General features: G+C 53.8%; 1 protein-coding gene across 1 annotated transcript; it reads right to left on the reverse strand.

The window, feature by feature from the left end:
- Positions 1–1235: 1235 nt before the first annotated feature.
- Positions 1236–21823, reverse strand: NPHP4 (nephrocystin 4). The gene is made up of 28 exons (XM_041476712.1): positions 21420–21823; positions 20465–20596; positions 18581–18753; positions 18193–18257; positions 17760–17915; positions 16882–17018; positions 16041–16207; positions 15841–15967; positions 13928–14101; positions 13676–13805; positions 11403–11449; positions 10518–10708; positions 10230–10421; positions 9457–9641; positions 9056–9216; positions 8133–8313; positions 7188–7304; positions 6917–6996; positions 6547–6764; positions 6266–6455; positions 6040–6123; positions 5788–5944; positions 5392–5477; positions 4450–4535; positions 4197–4368; positions 3454–3633; positions 2527–2670; positions 1236–2362 (listed from the first exon to the last, which is right to left on the reverse strand). The coding sequence occupies exons 1-28, from the start codon at positions 21555–21557 to the stop codon at positions 2222–2224; spliced, it is 4011 nt and encodes a 1336-aa protein (XP_041332646.1). The 5' UTR covers positions 21558–21823; the 3' UTR covers positions 1236–2221.
- Positions 21824–22094: the final 271 nt, after the last annotated feature.

Consider the following 22094-nt stretch of genomic DNA (forward strand, 5'->3'; position numbering starts at 1 on the left):
GTGATTGAGTGCACTTAATACAGTCGCTCTCACTGTAGAAAAGATTCTGAGCCTCCTATTTGACAGCCTTGATCTTAAAGAAATCCATTAAGAGCAGCTTTATCTCTGGGTTTTGTAACCATTAAATCAGGTTTTATCAAGTCGGTGACGCGCTTTCAGAGAGACAAGAGGGAGAAACAGGGAATAAACCTCCCAAACTCCCACGCTGGGGCTGCTGGGCTGGATTTGGGTGACATGGAAATAACCAAAAAAGGGTTTGTCTCAGTGGAAAGCCTCCCAGGGTGATGCTGCCCCACCAGCAGGTTGCAGGAGCCTTTGCTGGATGCTGCCGTGCTGCTTCCATGCGCCTCAGTCAGCTTTCGGTTTGGCAGAGGCGCTAAATACTCATTTCAGCTAATAAAGATGCCCGGTAATGTCATATTACAGGGCTGGCGAGCTCCCAGCAAATATTATGGCGAGGCTTTGTTTAATTAGAGGGTTCTCAGGCAGTCGCAATTTCCTCCTCATAATGGGGAAAACAAGCTGGGTTTAAAAGTTGGGGCTGGCGGCAAACCCTGCTGAGGCTTGGCCATCCTGAGAGCCAGTTTCCCAAGGGCCCTCAGCTGCTGCAGGAGCTTTGCCCCCAACTCCTATGCTGGTTTTTCTTTTTTTTTTTTACCTTATTTTCTCATTATTAGTTGCCATTTTTTAGTTGCCCCTCCCTAGCCTGGGTGCTGGGGCCAGGTCTCCCTGTTCTCCTTACTCCTCTGTTGCCATTCCAGCAATGCCTTTGCCAAGGCAGGGACACTCCAGTCCCCAAAAGGTCTCATCTGCATCTGCTCCAAGAGGTACAACACCCCTGAGAATTACTCAACCCATGGAAAGGGCTTTTCAATCCTTCCCCTCCCTGCACACCTCAGTGATGAGACACAAACCGAGATTTTTAGGGCAAATTAATTTTGTCATTACTGGAATCCAGTTTCCCTCCTGACATGAATGCAAATGGGAAGAGCACACCAAGCTGCATGCCAGGCACGGGTGCTCGAGTTCATTGTCATTAGCAGGGATGACTTCATTAAGAAGTGGGAACCCAGGAAGCTGCCCCCACACTTGTCTTGAGTTTGAGAAGCAGCAGCAGCAGCAATTCCAAGGGCCATGGCCATAATGCCAAGCAGCTGGGACACAAAGCATTTGCATTTCCTACGGGAAAAGTTTTATCAGCTTTTCTTAATGACAGCTCTGTAGATTTTGGGTCACAGACATGTGCTGCAGGGGAGCAGGCAGCACCATTCAAGCACCAGCTCAGCTCAAGTCCCTGTGCTGGCATGCCCTGAATGCTGGCACATCATTCACCACTCGAGCTGCCTGTGCTGCAGGTACAGCACCAGCTCATTCATAAGCCTCAAGAAATATCGTTGTGTGAAAATGTAATAAAAATTATTCAGCTAATCTACTTTAATAACCCAACTTCGGGGCCTCTCTGTGCTGCAGACAGTATAATCATTTCTAAAATATGAGCTGTCATTTCCCATCAGTGCGAGGGAGGCAGAGGAACTCGGCACCCGACTTTATCGGGGCCACTAATTCACCAGCCTCGGGCCTGTGGAGAGGGAGGCAGCATTCCCAGAGCTGGTGGGCTGCCCTACCCTCCCAGTGCTGTTTATGGTCCCTGCCCTGACCCCCAGGATGCTCCAGGGGATGGGGGTGATGCAGGGGACCTCCAGGACTCATCTCCACAGGACAGAGATGCTGAGGATTTCCACCTCCTCAGGAAGAAAATGCTGCCACACTGTGACAGTTGTGCACAGCAATTTTTATGGATCAAGGATGAGTAAAAAGTATCAAAAAAATCCGTAAAACTGTCTTAGCGTGTACAAAACTCACCGTTGAATATAAAACATTTTAAAAATATTCCGCAGAATCAAATCTGCAAACTTTTTAAGTTAAAAAAAGATTAAAAGTGCCTAAAATATCATCATGCTTAACAAAAATACAGATCCTGCAGTCACAAAGTGCCGTAACAAACACATCCACTCGTCTCGATTTGTGCAGAGGGAGCTGCATGGCACTACCAGCACTCATGGCAATGCCCAGGGATCCCACTGACAGAGACACCCCCCAGCCTGGCAAGGTGACAACAAGGGGCTGGGGGCCATGAGCACCCTCAGACAGACACAGACACCCCCAAGGTGCTGTGGGCTGGCACAGGAACCTGCAGCTTTGCAGTGACAGGCAGGAGGCCTCACTGGTACAGGACCTTCACACAGAAGGTCTCCTCGTTCTTGTCCTCGTGGTCATTGATGTGAATCAGGATCTCCTCCTCCCCCACAGTCTGGCTCGGGGCGAAGCGCAGGCCGATGGTGTACACCTCCCCTCCGGCCACCTGCGGGAGAGAGGGCTGGAGGAGGCAGCAGGACCTGGCCAGGCCCCTTCATGCACCCACCTTCCCGCAGCCAGGGTGGCCCTCACGGCCAGCACCCACCCAGCATCACCTGGTCTGGTCAGATGAGGGGCCTGGCAAGGGGGGAGTGCGGCAGCAGGACATACCTCGAAGGAGTCCTCCTTGAATTGCAGCAGGTCAGGGCGGTTGGTGCACAAGAAGTAGAGGCGGGGTGAGGGGTAGGGGTTGGTGTAGGTGATGCGCTTGTTGCAGCCTTTCCCACCTCCCGCAGGCAGAGAGATCTCAAAGGCCTGTGGGGCAAGCAGGGGTCCAGATGGCAGGGTGGGCAGCAGCAACAACGGGCACTCCCCAAAACCCACCACAGAGAATTGCCTCCCACACACTGCCCTCCCATCCCACACCTTACATCTGCTCTGCCAGCCAGTGGAAAGAACCCACCTTTGATCAAAGGAAGCAACAATTAATTACGAGTGTGAAGGACAAAGGGCTGGGAGAGCAGCAGAGACAAGCCAGCTCCTCCTCATTCCCAGGAAGAGCTGGGGTGCTCAGATAACTAGATGAACTTGATGACCCTGAACAGCCCCTTCCAGCCCCAACCACTCTGATTCTCTTAACACCTCACAGCACAAGCAGCATGTGGCAGGACAATGGGACATTGGTGTAAATGCCAATCTGAACCTTTCCCAAAAACAAGAGGTTCAGGAAAACATTTTTAGAAGAAACACATTAGCCAGGAAATCTAATTTTCTGTCTTTGAGGCAAGGCCTCTGCCAGCACAGCGCTAATCGAAAGCAGCATGCTGCAGCTCTAATTTCACAACTGGGAATACTTCCGAGCTGCCGCTCCTCAGCGTGGGGCTGCCTCCAAAACAGCCTAAAAGACATTCTACCAGGGGCTTCAGTGAGATTATTCAAGTACCCCAAGGGCTAAATGTGTGTTTATGATGGCAAGCGCCAAAAAAAACACAGATGGAAAGAGAAGAAGAAGCAGGAGACAGCCCCAGGTTATGGGCTGAACTGCAACCACTGATCCGGCACCATCGCCACATTTCACAGTGGCGAGAGCTGCCGTACCTTGGAGATGAGAGGCTGTCTGCAGGACAGGCAGAGCAGCCAGGAGGACACCAGCTGGTGGGACTCCACATCCACCAGGTTGAGGTAGATGAACTTGCTGCCAGCCCGCCGTGGCCTCACACCGATGTACAGGTCCTGAATGCCATTGGCAGGGAGGAGGAAGGCACCGCTGGGATCCACCTGTGGAACAACACCTGGAGGTACAGACACCTACAACAGCTGATCACAGCCCTGAAAAGTCCAGCTTGGAGCATCAATTAGACCCAACTGCTCTTAAAAACCTGTACCCCTACTCCATCGCTATTGAATCCCATACCTCCCACCCCCAGGAATACTCTGGGACTAATTCATGTCAGGAAGGACAAGAGCCACTCGGGAACACCCAGGGCCTCCCCTGCCCAAGGGTTGCACCACACAGGCTTTGCCTGAGGAGCCTTTGCCTTTCCTTTACAGGACAGCAATGGAGTTTTTCTGCCTTTTATTATTCACATTTCCAATTACGGACGAACGAATTCTAAAGAAATTGAGAGTCTTCAGACAGTCTCATTAACGCAGATAATTTGCCCTCCGGGGTTTCGCGCCAATGATCCTACACATGACAACTCTAATCAAAAGATAATTATCACAAACGCTTTACGGCTCTCAGTTGTTCACAGTTCCGTGTGGGTTGCCTTTTGCTTTCCGGAGGAGGTTTCTTTGGGCTGACCCAGGCCAGCCAGCCCCCAGCCCACCACGGGGGTTACCTCCAGCTCCTGGGGGTGGGAGGTGAAGGCGCGCACCCTCCGCGGGGCCGCGGTGCCGCGCAGCAGCAGGGAGAGGCGCGTGAGCTGCCCGGCCGTGCAGGCGACGTCCAGGCGCTGCAGAGAGTGCAGGTAGAACTGCCAGATCTGGACAGGTGCTGCCAGCCAGGCGTCCCTGTGCACGGACAGACGGACAGGGCTTGCCACACACCATGGGAGTCAATGGTCCCCACCCTTTTGGGGTCCTGCTACTTACGTATAAATAGCAACAAAGAATTTTTTGATCTGCGGGCTTGGTCCTCCGGCTACTTTGAGAAAGATGTCCTGTGGCTCGCCAGGCCCCTGCATAGACAACAGAGCATTGTCCCAGCAGTTGACCAGCTAATGAGGCCCCCAGGGGTGTCTTCCCATTAATGGGGGAGCTACCACCAACTCCCTTACGAAAGCAGATGCTTTTGGTGCCTCGTTAAACTACATTATTAAGTTATTATACAGCTTGGCTCAGCTCTCCCAGTATTTTTAATTACAAAAGAGGATACAAATGACTATTGCATTCCAGGTCTGTATCTGTAATCAAATTTTGGCAAATTTTCCACAAGTTTTCTAACAAGCCCTAATCCAATTACCATACTAACGCATTTCCACAACAGCAATTAGCAACTATCCCTCGTTGCCATTTGCATGGACTTGCCCAAGTTTATTTTTCCCTTCCACCTCTTCCTGCTGTGGAGTCAGCCCAGGAGAGCCTCCTGCTTCAGGAGGGAGCGGGATGGTGCAGGGCTGGGCATGGAGCTGCCCCTCTACTCTAGCATCCTTCAGCAGGGACAGGCTTTGCTGTGCACCCCAAGGACACACCATCCCCCCACCCACTGCCAATGGCTGCGGATACCCCAAGCAGCAGAAAGCCCAACAAAAGGCTGCTTTTCCCCAGCATCTGAATCATCTGGTACTTGCTCAAAAGAACAAGCAAGTACAGGCTGCTGCATGATGCGATAAGGGGCAATGCTCAGCCTCCCCCGCCAAAACAACACAGCTCCTTTTAATTGGGAATAAAAAGCAATTCCAGCTTCATTGCTGCCACTGTGTCATTGCCATGCTGGGATGCTCTGTGGTTGCACCCACATCGGCAGCTCTCTGCCAACCCAAACAATCTGCAGGAGAAGGACGCGAGGAGAAGCGATGCCCAAGTGTAGCATACCAAGGATTTGGTTTCACAAATGATGTCGGGGTCACTGCAGCGAACAAACATCTCAGGCTGCCCTCCCGGCACCCCCACTGGCGTGCCTGTGAACAAGGGACCAAGGAAATCACCTTCAGCTTTTCCTCTACCTGGGCCTCTCCCCTGGGCTCCAGGCAGCTGCACACAGAACCCCTCAAGCCTGACTACCAGCAAACCACGCAGATGTGAGGCTGTAGGGAATTCAGGCTGAAGTTAACAGAGAAAGATGGATGAAGAGCAAGCAAGGAGCCCAAGGGCCATGAAGGCATGAGGAAGCAGCAATGTGCTCTCTGCATGCTGCTCTGCCCCAGAAAGGCTCCATGAACTATGCATGATAACTAACAGGGAAGAGCCCAAGGCATGCCACAGACTCACCAGGGAGGGTGTGCCAGGGAGGCAGCCGAATGGTTTTCTTCAGGAAGGTGAGCTCTGGGTGGTAGAAGCGAAAGGTCTGGTCCACCACATGGGGCTGTGGCTCCACCTTCACCCGCAGGAGTGCAATGGGCTTCCCCCTGCTCACCTGGAAGGAGACCTGTCCCGGGGGCCAGCAGGAGAGGGCTGGAATTTTCCAGTGATTCTGCTCCTCCCATGCAGCCCCACAAGCAGTGTTTCACATGGCTCCCTAACCTGGATGAGCTTTGTCTGCTTGGCCCCACTCTTCCCAAAGGAGTGAGTGTTCTCATTGGCACCAGTGCCCAGTCCAGCCGGCCCCTGTGCGGTGAAAAAGTGAGTTCCCTCAGGGTGCAGCATCACTGTGGCTGCTGCTGCTCCCCATGGCTGCTCTGCAGTAGTAACCACAGCCAAGGGGAACACTTCTTACCAGGAACAGCTCAAAACAGGGGCCTGTGCCTACCTGTGCTGCAACCACGGCAGGGTCTGCAGAGAAGGTCTGGTATTTGAAGGGGATGTGGACAGTCTCACTGGGGCGCAGGTAGACCTGAGGCTTGAGGTCCTCACGGAGATGGAACATATCCTCTTCCACCGGTGTAACACTCTTGGTCAGCTCCTTGAAGTGGCGCCACTCCCTCGGGTCCAGGATGACACTGGGGCAGTGAGCAGCAGAGGTGCTGGTGAGGACTGGGAGGGAGCTGGTACCACCCTGGCATCTCCCCATGCACACAGGGGAGCCCCCACCTGAGCTCAGGGTGGTCGACCTCGATGGTCACAGTGTGCTGGACGCTGTACGGGTTCTTCAGGGCGAACTCAAAGAACTCAGCTGTCCCCAGCACAGCGTGGACAGTGCGGGTGGCTGTGATGGCCTGGCTGAGCATCTGGTAGATGCTCTCTCCCTTGATGTGATCCCGGTAGGAGTCGATGACCTGCAGGTCCCAGGTACGCTGCTTTGGCCAGCCCTGCCCAGAGAGAAGGAACCATAAAGCACAGAGACACAGCAGGGGTCTGGCCCCATGCCCTGCTGCCACCAGCATCCTCGTGCAGCCACACCAGCACCACGTGCTGCAGGTGGACATGGCCTCACTGAGGGTGACCAGGGGGCCGGGCTCACTTCTGGCCGGCGACTGCGCAGCGCGGCCTCCAGCTCATTGTCCACATCCACCAGCCTCCGTGCCCACACCATCCTCCTGCCTGTGGGGAGAGACCACCATGGCACCAAGGAAACGCCCCTCAGATACTGCAGACCCCAAGAGCCCTACAATACTGCAGGGCTGGAAAGAGAAGCACCAGAGGGGCAGCTCACCCACAGCTGGCACTGCAGCAGCAGAGAGCCTGCCCACCTCAACACACAGGGGGACAGGCCAGGTCCCAGCAGGACTCACCACCAGGAGTGTTCAGAGAGTACCCCCTGCCACCTGGGGTGGTGACAGTGCTGTCTGCTTCAGTGACAATGCAGGAATGGGACGGCAGCTGCCCTGGAGTCTCCTCGCATGGGTGACCTGCCACAAGCAGAGACAGCAGTGAGTGAAAATCATCCATTTCCATTGTTATAAAATCTACTGCCAATTTTTACCTCCCTGCAGCTCAGCTCAGCCAATTTACACAAGCAGGAGAGAATATCTGGAAACCAGTGATGCCCTAAGAGCCCCACATGCTCCCCAGAGCCTGTTCTCTCACACAGTCACCTGCTCAGGGATGGAGCAGCACTGAGAGCACACACCATCCTGAGCCCCTCACCAGCTCTTGCTTTCATTTCCGAGTTCTGCCTCCTCCTGCATGGCCACATGCTGCTGCATCTCCCCACTCCCACAAAGGCTGTGCCAAGTGGTGCCACACAAGGCTCTAAGCCCACCAGGTATTTGCCCAGCCTACACATCCCACCCCCATCCTTCAGGAAAGGGAACCAAGCTTTGCCATCCTGTTTCTAACATATTTTGAATTTTTTTTTTTAAAAGAGGATGGGAAAAACACCAATCAAAGGGTGGCTGCTGTCCTGGCACAGCAGCTCTTTGTCAGGGTGTGAGTTAAACCACTCCCTGGGTTGTGGATCTCAGATTCTCCTTCCCAGGAGCTTATCGGCCCTTTGCAGGCAAAGTATGAAAATGACGATTTAAGATATCTTATATGGAGCTAATCTCTCCTCTGAAGATAAGATTTTAAAACCTGGAGTCACTGCACATTTATAGGACACAGAATTAAATACATAAAATAAAAGCAGCCAGCAGGTTCTGGGAAAGATGATGTCCCTGGGTCTCACTGGGGTACAGCCCCGCACATGCCGTGTGCCCCACCCCAGCCTTTGGGCCACATGAGCAGTGGGTTCTCACCAACATTGGCCAGGCAGAGGTGGAGGCGGCCCCTCACAGCCACACGGACGCCGAGGGGCCGCAGGGCGCCGTGCCGCAGAGCCTCCCGGCCCAGCACCGTCCCGTCCGGCTCGTACTCAGCCGTGGCCACCTCCAGCTCGTGGTAGGTCCTGACAGACGTCTGGCCCTGGCGCAGCAGGGGCTGGGCACAAGGACAGACAAGATGCAACAAGTTACGGGGGAGTCTGGTCCAGAGGGGTCAAGGGGTCTGGGTGTCTCCCTGTTCTTCTAAAGTTCTTCTAAGCCTTCTGATGTTTGCATTTTTGTAATGGAGGTTCTCACTTTTCATGTAAATAATGATTGTTTTGCATTCCTTTCTGGAGGAGGAGAGAACTGATGGACTGTTGGTTTGACCAGTGTGGTCGGAGAGGTGGCAATTTCATCCTCCAATCAGTGGTCACTTTTGGAATTCTATAAATATCGAGGTCCAGAAATAAACGTGCCTTTTTTGCCTTGGACATCTCAGCGTGTGAGTGTCATTCATTTCATGTTGTATTGCAACATCTGGGTATGAATGGCAGTGGATGTTCTGCCCCTGCAGGGCTTAGTGGCAGAATACAACCCAACGCAGGCTGCTGTCACACTCTCTCAGTGGTGGCACTTTACTGCCAGAGTTACAGGAAAGGGCAAAGAAAGTTAATGCTTTGTCATCACTTTGGAGGAAAAGATAACAAATCCTGTGATTAGGAGCTTGTCAAGCTGACACCAGATTCGGTTACACAGAGGGGCTGACAGCATCTCCATTACTGAAGACACAAGGACAATGCAACAGCACCTCAACACGGGACCAAAGGGAGAGCTGGGCTCTTCCCTAGCACTCCACACAGGCAGGGGGCCCTTCAGCATTACCAGCCACAGGAAAAGACCTTCCATCTAACCAATACCTCCAGTTTAATGGCAGCAGACCCAAAATGGAGCAGGGAGTCTCCATCCCAGACGTCAATCTGGAGGCTGTGCTCAGCCAGGTACCGCAGGAACCAGCTCTGCTCCCCGGGCCTCAGGAAAGCTGGATCCACCATGTATTTCAGCTGCAAGCCCGGTGGTCCTGCAAGACACCACACTATCACAGACATGGCACTTGGCTTGCTGGGAAGCCTCAATGTGCACCTCACACAACTGACACTCTGTACTACTTCAAACACTAGATGTTTTGAATGTTTTTCATGATGTGCAAACCAGCAGAGGCTTGCTATTAACACCAGCCCATCCCTTGGGCCAGAGGCGAGCCCTCATCCACCCAACAGAAGATCAGCAGCCACACATGGATGCTAAAACCAGAGCTTACTGGTTAGGGTCCCATCCTCGTTGACACGGACAAGGAGCTGTGCAGGCACAGCCAGCCCGGTTGCCAGCCCCCCATCCATGCTGACCAGCTGCAGCCGGGGCGTGGTGACCGGTGGGAAACGGTAGAACTGGAAGGTGAGGAAGACAGTCCTTGGCCACAGCCCCTCCACGCTGTCCTGGGCATCTCTTGAGGAGAGAGAAGGGTTTGGGTTACTTGTGGCACGGCGCTGCCACTCTGTCACGAGCTACTCGTGCATTTGGCACATGCCAAGAGGCAGAAGAACAAGAGAAGATTGGCAGCACCACAAGTATTTGGACTTTTCTGAAGACAGCGGCCATACGGTTTGCCTTAACTTCCCAAAAAGCTTTGTAATTCCAGCTGTCTCCTGCCATATGCTGTGATGGAGGCGCCCAGCAAAGACAGCGTGTTACCTTCCCACAGCACACTGCCAGCCATGGAAAAAACAGAAGTGGGGCCTTATCCAGCCAAAGCCACCCCTTGGGTGCCAATTTTCCCAACTCCATTTGCATTTCTGGAGAAACCCTGCATTAATGAGCTCTGACATCACCTTGTGGCTCATGGATACAATTTAAAAAAACTGGATTATGACTTAAAAGTGCCCAGGGAAGACAAAAGCAAGTGCTAAAAGAAGAGGTACCTCTGCAAGTACATCTCCTGCCCAAGCAGGGAAGAGGGTTAGGGGAATTTGGAAAGGACTCTGTCCAGAAGGCCTTTGGGATCTGCCCACACAAGAGCATGAGCTGCCATCCCACCTGCCAAAAGCCAGGAACTGCAGGACTATTTCATTGCCTTGCAGAGGGTCAGCTTCCTCCAGCCGCAGGTTGAAACTGCCCAGCTCCACTGGCTCCGAGATTTCCACTGGCTCCTGGTTGAGGTCCAGGATGTCTGGAAAGCCGGCAGCGTGCAGGCGTGCCAGCGCGGCACGAGACACGGACACGTGGGAACTGACGGAGAAAGAGGGGTGAGCTCCACAAATGGGGGACCCTGGCAGGCCAGGTGATGGGGCCACAGGAGCCTGGGGAGGGGCAGCTGAGCATCACCTGCATGCCTGCAGCCCCACAGCAGCCATGGGCAGCTGCAGCGGGGTGAAGGGCAGTGCCTGCAGCTGGTCACTGGCACAGTGCTCTGCGTCCGGCGAGCCCAGGTCGGCCTCCAGGTGGGTGATGCCCCCTTCCTGCTGCAGGGTTTGGCCTGTGCTCTGTGGCGAGGCCACGAGCTGGGACACTGACAGCTGGTGAGAGAGCAGCAAGCGTGAGCAGCCACAGCCCCAGGGTAGCCCCCTGAGGCAGCCCTTGTGGCAGGCTGAGCCAGCAGCCCCTCCGTGCTAAAAAAGCTCAGCCACCACGTGCCCCAGTGTTGTCATTCCACCAAGAAGTGTTACAACTTGGCCACACAAGGGTTTGCACCTCCGCTGCCATTTCCACACTGCTCGCTTCCTGGTAAGAAGAGGGATGAGCATATGCAGCAGGAAGATCAAACTGCTTAATGCGGCCTTATGAGGCATTTCATTTAATCAAAAATATTTGCGTGCATTGATTCCTGCATCAAGATATAAAACAGCATAAAAAGGGCTCTCAGTATTCACAGCTCTCCTTAAATCCTGGGAGCTCTGCACGAACAAGCCGTGTGTCTCTGTCAGCACATACCGGGGACAACAGCACCCAGCAAATCTGGGCTGTCAAAAACCAGAGCTGCCCTCACTCCTGCGGTATGAAAAGAGCACAGGGAATCTCTCCCAGCACATCACAGGCAGGAGGTGGTTTGCTGCCTGGAGGAGGTGGAGCTGAGGACACTTGGTGCCTCTTGGCTGCAGCAGACAGGAAAACAGGCAGGGAAAGGGTCCAGAACCACATCCTGCATGTGAGCCATCCCCTGGGGAATGCTGCTGCCCACCACCCACATCCACTGGTGCATGTGGCACTTACCCCTGGTCCCCGTGGGGAGACTGGCACTCGCCTTGGGGCTGGCACTTCTGTGGAGAGGGACAGGAGAGATGCTGTAGAGAACCCAAAACCCCCAGGCCCCATAACTGCAGCTACACCCCTGCCACCAAACTGCCCTGTCCTGCCATCAGCCCTTTTCAATTTTAGGGGCGAAGGCAGCGCAGTGAAGCAGTTTATCATCACCCAAACACTTCTTTTGACTTATTTCCCAATAAGACTGCTGCTTGGGGGTTAACACAGCACATCTCCAGCTCCATCCGTTATTTTGCCGTGAATCAAACTAACTCTGCCACAAACAACAGCTCCCCCATCCCCTGACAGCGCCGCGGTGCCTCACAGCCACGCGGGGCTGCCTAAGTGGGATGCTTAATGAGACGTGAAAGTTTTAGGATACTTAAGGTTTTCATCTCTTCTCTGTTATTTTTTGTCACTCTCTTCAACTGCTCGAGCACTTGTGCCCCAAAACAGTGGGAGCTTTATCGTGTTTATATTCGGCTGCTCTCTCGAGCCGGCAGAGCTGAGCTCGCTGAGCCGTGGAGCCGCAGGTCCTTCACAGCAGAGCAGGGGCACAGATGTTCCATCTCTGCATCCACGTGATGCTTAGACCTTAATTTGCTTTCCCCCACCATATATATCCCAGCTATTCCATGCTGGCTGCTGTGTAAAGGAAACCACCCCGTTTCCCTCATGCCTAAAATATTGTTTCCTTCCAGTTAGGATGGCTTTGGCTGGCATTAAGAAGAGGATGGACAGATACAGCAGCAACACTAGCATCTGACCTGACAGATGAAGCTCTTGGCCTCCCCTGGGCCAGGCAGCAGCACGTTTCTCAACAGAGCTCTACAAAAAGTTAACCCAATAGTCTCTTCAGCACCTTGGAACACAGGCTAGAGAGGCACAGCTCTGGGACCACCGCTGCACTTGCAAGCCCTCCCTGATGCCATAAGCCCCCTGGAGCTGGGAAATGCCAGGGTGTTTGTCCTGAAAATCACCTTGACGGGGATCTCCCCTCACCAGGGACATAGCCCACAGCCCAGCACACTCCCCCAAGCCAGAGCACTACAGACCACCACCAGGTTGGAAGCTCAGTGTCAGCACTTGCTCCCCTCTCTCCTCAGCACACCACAACTCCACCAGCATCACAGCCACCTACAGCTGAAAGGCACCAGGAAAAACTTTTCAAGCAGCACCAGGAAGGTACCAGTCACGATGCAGCCTGTGCTGCAGGGAGATGAACCCCACATACCCTGACATCAGGAGACCACTTCATTTGCCACTAAAGCTTTCCTCACCAAAGCCCCTCCCAGCAGCAATCCTGGCTCCTCACCAGCAGAAACACAGGATTTGTCACAGCAAAGCCAAGGTGCCACTGCCATCTCGTGGTTCCATAGCACTGGAACCAGCATGGAACAGCAACCCACCATAATGGGCATTGCCTGACCCATGGACTGACATTAAATGGCTCATCAGAGAGCTGGGGAGATATGACACACACTGAAACACTGCCTGGTGTCTGAAGCATCACCCCGAGACACAGCTGGGACCCCAGCAGGAGCAGCACTGCAAAGAAAGGGGAGTTTGCTTCCTACCAATCACAAAAGGGGGATGAGAAAGAAACAAGCCAAAGAGAATTTTTAGGAGCACAGCGCATGGACATAACGTCATGCCCAAACTCAAGCCCACAGCATTTTTCCTTTCATCTCCAATAGAGCAGAAGGGTGCTGGAACCCCAAACACACAGCCCTGCAAACTACAGATAGATGCACCTGTGCACATGCACAGATGCTGCCTGCTCTTCCCCAGCCAGGCACCAACACATCCACCACACATCAACCCAACCCAGGCTGCTGTCACTCTCCCTCAGTGGTGGCACAATCAAATTACTTTTCCCCAGCCTGTGACTGACATCTCTCTTGTCCCCATGTCTGGAGAGACTGAGTCCAGAGAGAGAAGCAGCAACACCTGCAGTGAGAACGTGCTGCTGGTGTTGCCACTGCACTCAGTGACCCAGAATGGGAGCAGGCTGGGGCAGTGCTGGCAGTCCCTGGGGATTTTGCACATGGCTCAGCAATACTATCACATGGGAATTTTGCAAGTCAAAAAGTAAGAGCTGAATTCTACTTGACAAAATCTTGCTTCACTCCAGTAATTCATAACTAGCTTGCTGAAACTCACTGAAGTCTTGTTTTCTCTCCCGAGCAGACACCAGTGCCACACTCTATATTTTAAATGTCAGCGATCTGGAAAACACTCACTCAGCGATGGCGTAGGAGGCTTCTTCGACTCGTCCCTGTCTTTACATAGGATCTCTGCAGCAGTTACAAGATGTTCTTCCGAATCAGTGGAAACATGGAATTGGACAGTCCCAGACTCCACGTGCTTCCCCTGAAGTTGGCAACAAAAATGCTTTCAGACAGCGTGTTACACGCAGCCTTCCTCGTGCCTCCGACAGCGGCTCCCTCGCCTTGACACCGGAGCAAAGCTGCCAGGGGCCAGCACACCCTTACCTGCCGGGAGCTCGGTGGGGTCTGGTAGACCAGGGCTTGGCAGGGGCCACGGTGGGCACCGCCACGCAGGGGCAGGATCACATCCGTGTCACCAGCGCCCGGGACGGGGCTCCAGACAGCCCAGCGCACCGAGCGCATGTCGGCCGCCTCGCTGCGAGTACTGCCGGACAGGGCCTGGGGGTGGGGGAGCACAGTGAGCACCAGGCAGCCCCACCTCATTGCCAGCAGCCCCACCACACTGCCAGGACCCAGAAATGGGTGCTGCCAGACACGCAGTGCCTCTCATCCCCCACTGCACCTCCTCACACCTGGCTCTGGCACCACAGAAGCCAGTGCTCTTCATCCCGTTCTGGAGACATTTCATTTTCCAGGACCTTATGCCTCTGTAACCCCTCCCTCAAGCAGCTACGGGACGGGGCTCCAGACAGCCCAGCGCACCGAGCGCATGTCGGCCGCCTCGCTGCGAGTACTGCCGGACAGGGCCTGGGGGTGGGGGAGCACAGTGAGCACCAGGCAGCCCCACCTCATTGCCAGCAGCCCCACCACACTGCCAGGACCCAGAAATGGGTGCTGCCAGACACGCAGTGCCTCTCATCCCCCACTGCACCTCCTCACACCTGGCTCTGGCACCACAGAAGCCAGTGCTCTTCATCCCGTTCTGGAGACATTTCATTTTCCAGGACCTTATGCCTCTGTAACCCCTCCCTCAAGCTGCACAAAGGGATACATGTTGGACCCCCATCCCTGGCAGAGGGGAAAGGTTTCCACTTACCCAGCACATCCACAGCCTCCCTCAAACCGAAGGAGGGGAACAGATACAAGAGAGGGCTCTGCCAGCACCCACCCTCCCCCTCACAGCTAATTATGGCACTGAGGACAAGGACAAGGTGATCAGCTTTGCAAGCAGCTTTGGGATTAACCACTCTGCCCCAGGGCTGCACCACAGGGACTGGCTCCACTGCTGCCCCAGACAGCACTCCCCACAGAGCCAACAGATCTGCCTCTGGAACCCCAAATCTCCGTGGGACCTTGGGCTTCAGCTTTTCAACAGAGTCGGACCCAACAACAACTTCCAACAGCACAGCTCAGTGTTTCCCTTCTCAGTACAAATCCCTCTGGCCTGGCACAGGCATCCTGCTATACAAATGCCCATTTCCCCTACTTTGGCTCTGGACAGCTTAACAAGAGGCATTTGCCACATTTTCAATGAACATCTTAGCAGGACGATTAAAACCTCCTAACAAACACTTGGCAATCGATTCAGCCAGCCAGGAGCTGATGGCTCCAACAACACAAGGTGTCTGGAGGGGATACACAGAACTCATTGAGCTGGGTTTAACCTGCAGAAAGGTTAAACTAAGGTATGAGTAAACGATCAGTAAGTAGGTGAGAGCATATTGACTGAAGAGACCACAGTCAGAGATTTCTCCTGCCTTTACAGTTTGAGAACATCAGGCTGAAGCACCCAAAAAACCTCATAATTCAGGGCAAAAACAAAAAAAAAAAAGGAGCAGGATGAGTTAACCTCTTCTCAGCACAAATGCCAAATTCTAAAGAAAAGCCTTTTTGATATTACAAAAAAGCTGAAATTTTCCAAATTAGCTTGTCAGAACACTATGGGAATGCTGCAGGCTACATTCCTCCATCTACGTATAAACAGTGGAGAAATGCAACCACGTGTTATTAAAATAATTCACCAAGCCATGCAGGTTGTTTTGTGCAGTGCTGTGGAAGGCACCCACACACTTTGCACTGCCCTGCATTACACAGCACAGCCATGCAACAAGGAGCTACTGTGACTTGGAGAAGCAGGATGGTGAAATGGACAGAGGAAAGAGTTCCTCAGCAGGGCTCACTCCTCCAGAATGGATCCCTGCTCTTTCACAAGCACAGAGACACACACTCAGCCCTACCTTGCCACCAGCTCTCCCCGTGCTGCAGAAGACATATTCCAGCTGGAAGCAGACCCTGAATGCTGGGTGAGGCACCATTTCACTCAGCTGGATGCGGCTCCTCAGCACTAGGGCTTGACCTGCACCCCTGTGCCGGATGGAAAGGTGGCTGTGAGAGGCACCCGAGGCAGGAGGGAAGCAGCAGCAGAGGTCCCCCTTACCTGGCTCCAGAGCTGGGCACCCCCTGGCAGCGACCTGGTGACAGTTCTGCCACTGGCACCAGCACAGCGACCTGCGGTGCCTGGACAAAGCGCAGGCCGTTGTGGACGCCGACGTGCAGCCGCCGCTCCCGAACCACCACCTCCTCACCATCTGGCGCACTGTTAGCCTGTGACAGGAATGTTTTACACCTTGGGCAGCACTCAGGCAACCCTTCAGAAACTCAAAATACAGGGCCTATTCTCCCAGCAGATGATAGATATTAAAATCTTTTGTCTTTATGGCAGAGTTGGTGCAAATCTGGCAAGAAAGGACCTGGCCAGTGGCTGCCACACCAAAGGAATGGACTTGTTACACACTGCATCTTATCTCTGCATTTCATCCACAGCAAAGCAAACCCAAATTCTGCTTATGAGTGTCTGGATGTTCAAAACAAAGCCCACACAGAGCACACACATACTAATCCAGTAGTGAAATAAGCTAAAGGCTTCCACAGCAAAAAAACCATTGGAGACTCTAAGAGAAACAAATGCATGAATATCACTTACCTGACACTCTTCACCCCACCCATAATTCCAGACACTAGAATTACTGCTCTACACTGTGCCTTCCCCTGCCCCAACCACATTGGCAGTACCTAGAATGATGGAATCACAGAATGGTTGGGATTGGAAGAGACCTGAAGCATTATCTTGTTCCACCCCCAACTGTGGGACCCTTCTACTAGAGCAAGTTGCTCCAAGCCCCGTCCAACCTGGCCTTAGACACTTCCAGAGATAGGGCAGCCAGTTTCTCTGGGCAACCTGTGCCAGGGTTTCACCACTCTCACAGCACTCTGCTTACCTGAAGTAAGCGATCACTGTTCAGTAAATCCAGCAGCTCCTCCTCAAACTCCTCCAGGGAAGGGTACAACTGGATGAAAAGCCGCTCCAGGTAGCAGGTGACCGTCTTCATCAGCCGGGGCTTCTGCAAGCAGTCGCCTGAAAGACAAGGTGGTGGCCACAGGTTTCCCAAGCAAACAGAAAGCCACTACTGCTGTACTGGGGTGCTCTACAGTGCCAGCAGTGGCTCTGCCCACTCAGCTTCTGAGTATGAGCCTGAACATGTGCAGGGACTCAGCTGCTTTCAAGACCTTGCTCAGTTTCAGTACCAACAGTTAACACCCCAAAGCCATCAGCAGTAGGTTTTCCAGGCAGGAAGCTGAAGAACAATTCAGCTGCAGAACTCTGAGGAATTTTTTACTCTCTGAATCTTCAGCTCACGTACTTTAATTGCAGAAGCTCGAAGGGCAATGTGCCATAAGGAGAGATTAACAAAAGCCGAGTGGGCAAGAGCTCATCCCCTCAAACCTGCCAGGCCCCAGCGATGCTGAACCCACCTCCAAGGAGTTTAAACAAGCTGCAAAAGCTCTTTTTAAGATTCTGCTGAACGACTGTAATTAAACCAACCATCACTTATCCCTAGCAGCTTCCCAGGAGCAAAGCAATTAATGGACAGGGACTGACTGAGCCATTTTGACAGATTCCAGACTGAGCTCTGAGCATGAAGGCTGTGGCCCCACACAGGGGGGATGATCTTGACAAGGGGAGACACTGCAGAGAAACCACTGTGCTGCCACAAATCCCTTCCCAATGCCCTCCTGCCCTGCCCACAGCTTCACAGGGACCCACTGCCTTAAAGCAGGAGCAGCACAAGCAGAGGGAAAGGGAAAGAGCCCTTACCTGTGTCTCCACGTGCCGGCAGCAAGCCAGGAACAGTCTGCAGCCCAGATATCAGCAGGTTTTCAGGAAGTAGGTGAAATATAGCCTCCAGGGGTTGGTGGGACTTCAGGCCATACTGCAGGTGGCTCTTCTCCATCACTGTCATGTATTTGTTCTCTGAAGAAAAGAAAACATCCCAAAATGACCAAAACTGGGAAAACAGCTTCACAGTCCCAATGTTGAATGAATCATTATCTGTGAGTACACATGCTAGGAGCAAAGGAAAACCTGTGTTTGTCCAGCCACGCCATTCCCAGCTGGCAGTAAGGCACATCCACTGAGCCAGTACCAGGGCACAGACCATGTCTCACATCAAGCAGATACATACAACACACATTTGGGTAAGAGAAGCCACCAAGAAGAGACTGAGATGCCACCTCTGGCTGCTGCTTACTTTCCACAGGGTCCTGGAAGCGTGGGTGCAGTAGGGCACGTGGTGTCCCATGGTACAGCTTCAGCCTGAAAGCAAAGAGCACACATGCAGCAGTCAGTAAATCCACCTTGAAGCACATCTCCTTCTTCCATTACATCTCCATCTTCCACAAAGCCCCTGCTCAGCAGCAAAACCCACCCAACCCACTCTGGAAAAGCCCTTTAGGGAAGGGACAGGCATTCTTTCCAAACCCATCACTGCTTTCCCAGAGTGAAGAATTCCAGGTTTCCAAATGCTGGTTCTGTTTCTGCAACCCCAGGACCACTCTTCCCCCTCACACCAAAGCAGCCATGCACATTGCCATCTCAATTCTTAGTGTGACCTGTCACACAGCAGCAGGGGAACCTACGCTCTGTCCTCAGTGGCTGGGTCTGTCACCTCTGATCCACCGTGGAAGAGGGGGATGATTCCAAAGCCACAGGAAAGGTGCTGAGAACTGCCATCCCCTTTCCCAGCTCTCTTTACCACTTCCACGACAGCAGCGATGCCAGGGTGGTTCAAGGAGGTGTGGAAGTAAACGACCTGGGACAGGAAAGGAGAGAGATGGGCTGTTTCAGAGCTGGCAGTGGCAGATGCAGGCAGAACAATGCCTGTTGTGCTAGGACACTCAAACTTCCAGACAGAGCTAATGGCAAATCACTTCTGACACAACTATGAAATCTCAGCCCTTAAGTCTCAAGCATCATCTTTTTCTTTTTTAACTCTTTTTTTTGTTGCCAACACTTGTTTTTCAGAGCAACTCACAGGCTGCAGACCCTAAATGAACAGGGCTTCAACATATCCCAGACCTACAGCATTAGAGCAGGAAAAAGGAGTTGGAAACCTTCCTGAAATGGGGAGGGACATGGGAGTAGCCTGGACCTAAGGGCAGAAGGGGACAAGAAAACAGGTCACCTCCCCAGGACAGAATTTAATGCTAGGTTCATCTTTCTATTAAAAACTCATTACCTCAGTGTTTCAGGGAAAATGTTTGCTGCAATATAGGCTGTCAGGAAGGAATAACAGAGAGAGACATTCCCACATCAACCCTGGGACATAAATCGTTATTCCATTAGCCTTTACTGCGAGGTGCTGGATTAATGACCTGACCGCTGTGCCTGCAGAGCAAGGCTCACCCTGCAAAGGCACAGGGAGCCCTGACAGGGAATGCCCTGTGCCACTGAGCTCGAGGGGCCCTCCTGATTGCACACAGCAGTTTCTGTCACTGCATTCCTCTCCCCCAGACCCTGAGGACAAAACCCACCACACAAGCAGACTCTGATCCCTGTCCTCACACCTTCCTGCTCCGGTGAGGCTGGCAAGCATGAACGCAGCACACACAGGGAGAGGAGTAGTGACTTTCCTCCTTACCTCACCTGTCACAAACCAATTCCAGCTCCACCTGAACTGTTCCTAACAAGGAGCTGCTGACTTTCCCACAGTTGGAAGATCCTACCCCGCATGCAGATGACCCCTCCCCTGTCAGACCCTGCAGGCAACGCAATTCAGCCACCACAGTGAGGCTGTAACACAGTCCCCCAACACCCCAAAATTCCTGCCAACTGCTCCCAACTGCATGGCAAACACCCAGGAAGCCTGCAGATGCTGGGAATGTATTTGGAAAGGCAGCTCCTCCCAGCATTCAGTTCTCTCTGCAGTACTCTCTGCCCTAGTTTTAATCCATCCCTCTTCAAAACAGGCTGGGGTGGGATGGTACTGAAACACTTGGGAAAGAAACTCACACATCAACGCCCCTCAATGTTGCTGTCAATGTAAAGGAAGGAATAGCACAGGGCCCAGCTGTGCTTCACTTCACCTGCAGCACTGAGGAGGTGGAAACAGAGATATGAGTGGAAAACATGGGTCATGCTACGGGGCAGTGGGATCTCCCCACTAAGGGACACCCTGCTTTGCTGGTATCAGCAGCAGATGGAAGCACGGCTCTGGGAGAGTTTAGTTCCCAGATCAGGAGAGAGAAGCCCTGTGCAGGAGGGTGAGCATCTGCTCCTTCCCTTCCTTCCCACTTGTGAGGAAACACTGCTCTCTGCTGCCAGCTCCGAACACGGCAGGTGGCACTCGGTGGCACATCGCTGCTCCCACGGTGGCACTAGCCTCAGAGGAAACCCAGCGCGCCAGTTTCCCCAATAAACCACAGATAAAGCTCAATGAATGGTCAGTGTCTGGGACGCACCCTGGGCAAAAGGGGTGGAAAAGGGTTTGGTTGTGTGTTGTCCCGACCCTTGGCAGCCCCCACCTCGTTGAACGTCGCCCTGGCCGAGCGCGGCGGGGCAGCGCTGGCAGCTCGCCAGCTGCTCCTCCACGTCCTCCCAAAGAAGTGGTGGTAGGTGGCATCGAAAAGGGAGAGGCGCAGCTGGTACTCGGCTCCCTGCAAGGCACAACGCACCAGCTTTGGGGATGCTCAGGGACAAGGCAGCTCTGTGTCCCTAAGGCTCAGACACACTTTGGTAAGAGATATAGTTCCCGTTTTCTAAGGAACACCCAAATCAGGCACATGGCCACAGACAGCTTCATGCATTGCTGCAGAACCTGCCTCCAAGCCAGAGCAAAGAAAAAGTGGGAAAATTGAGCATTAAGCATAGAATAAAGAGGCAATTGATGTTAAAGTGCTATCCAGAAAATTTAATTTAAATATACTGACGTAAGCTAACAAAAAACTAAATGAAAAATTAATTAAATGCTAATTCAAATTTACAAGTAATAAGGCATGGTATTGAAACAACTTAGCGCTTCTGGGAGATCTCTAGTTAGTTCCCCCCAAAACCACCTTGCTTTAAAAGCCATAATGGGGAGTTCAGGCCCATACACCCAGACAGGAATGCCAAAAGGGACTTAGAAAAAAGATGAAGGGTGACTTTGTACATACACAGAAAGTGACAGAATAAGGAGGAGAGGGGGGTAAACTAAAAAAGGAGCAATTTAGGTTTGATCTTATGGAGAAATTCTTCCTTGTTAGGGTGGTGAGACACTGGCACATGCTCCATCCCTGGAAGCGTTCAAAGCCAGTAGGCTGGAAAGGGCAACCTGGTCTAGTGGAAGGTGGCCCTGCCCAGGACAGGAGGACGGAAGGTGACCTGTAAGATCCCTTCCAACCCAAACTATTTCATGATCCCATGAAAGTGAGGCTCAGCAGAAACAACGGGCGCAGCAAGACATTGCCGGGGTCCCCTCGCGGGGCCGACCGCCCCTACCTGGGAGAGGGCAGCGCCGTGCAGGTACTTGAGGGCGCAGCGGAAGGCGGCGGAGCGGGGCGGGGGCCGGGCCCGGCCCCGCTGCGGGTGCGGCGGCAGCGGCAGGTGCTGCCGGAACACCCGGTCCCACTCGCCCATCGCCTCCCGGGGCTCGCCGCTGCCTCCCGGCGCCAGCTAGGGCGGGCGCGGGGCTGGAACACCGGGGGACACGCACCCTGCGGGAACACAGCCACACGGACCCCGCACAGTCAGCACCACGGACCCGCGCAACAGCCACACGTGGGTGGGGACAGCTGCTGCCCATGCCCGCCCTGCATCCGCCTGGGGATGCACACGGGTACAGCCAGAGCAGGGCCGCCCTCGCACCCCCGGGATCCCGGTGTGTGGGAGCGGGACTGGAACCAGCCCCGTCCCTCAGCGCCCGCACCCCCCCCGCTCACTCACCGCGCCCCGACGCCATCTTCTTGGGCCCAACCAAGCGCGCGCCGGCCCGAGGGGGTGGATGGACGCACTGCCGCCGCTCGCCGCCCCGCCGCCCACCTCTCGCGCCCCATCGCCGGCAGAAAGCGGAAACAGTCAGCAGCAAGACGATCTCGGAGCGATTCTGCACCGGCGCGGGACGCGGCGGCAGGACGGAACCGACGGCGGCAGCGGCGGCCTCCCCCTTTCAGAGCG

Source organism: Pyrgilauda ruficollis, unplaced genomic scaffold, assembly GCF_017590135.1.
Source record: "Pyrgilauda ruficollis isolate IOZ18807 unplaced genomic scaffold, ASM1759013v1 scaffold39, whole genome shotgun sequence".
Lineage (NCBI taxonomy): Eukaryota > Metazoa > Chordata > Aves > Passeriformes > Passeridae > Pyrgilauda > Pyrgilauda ruficollis.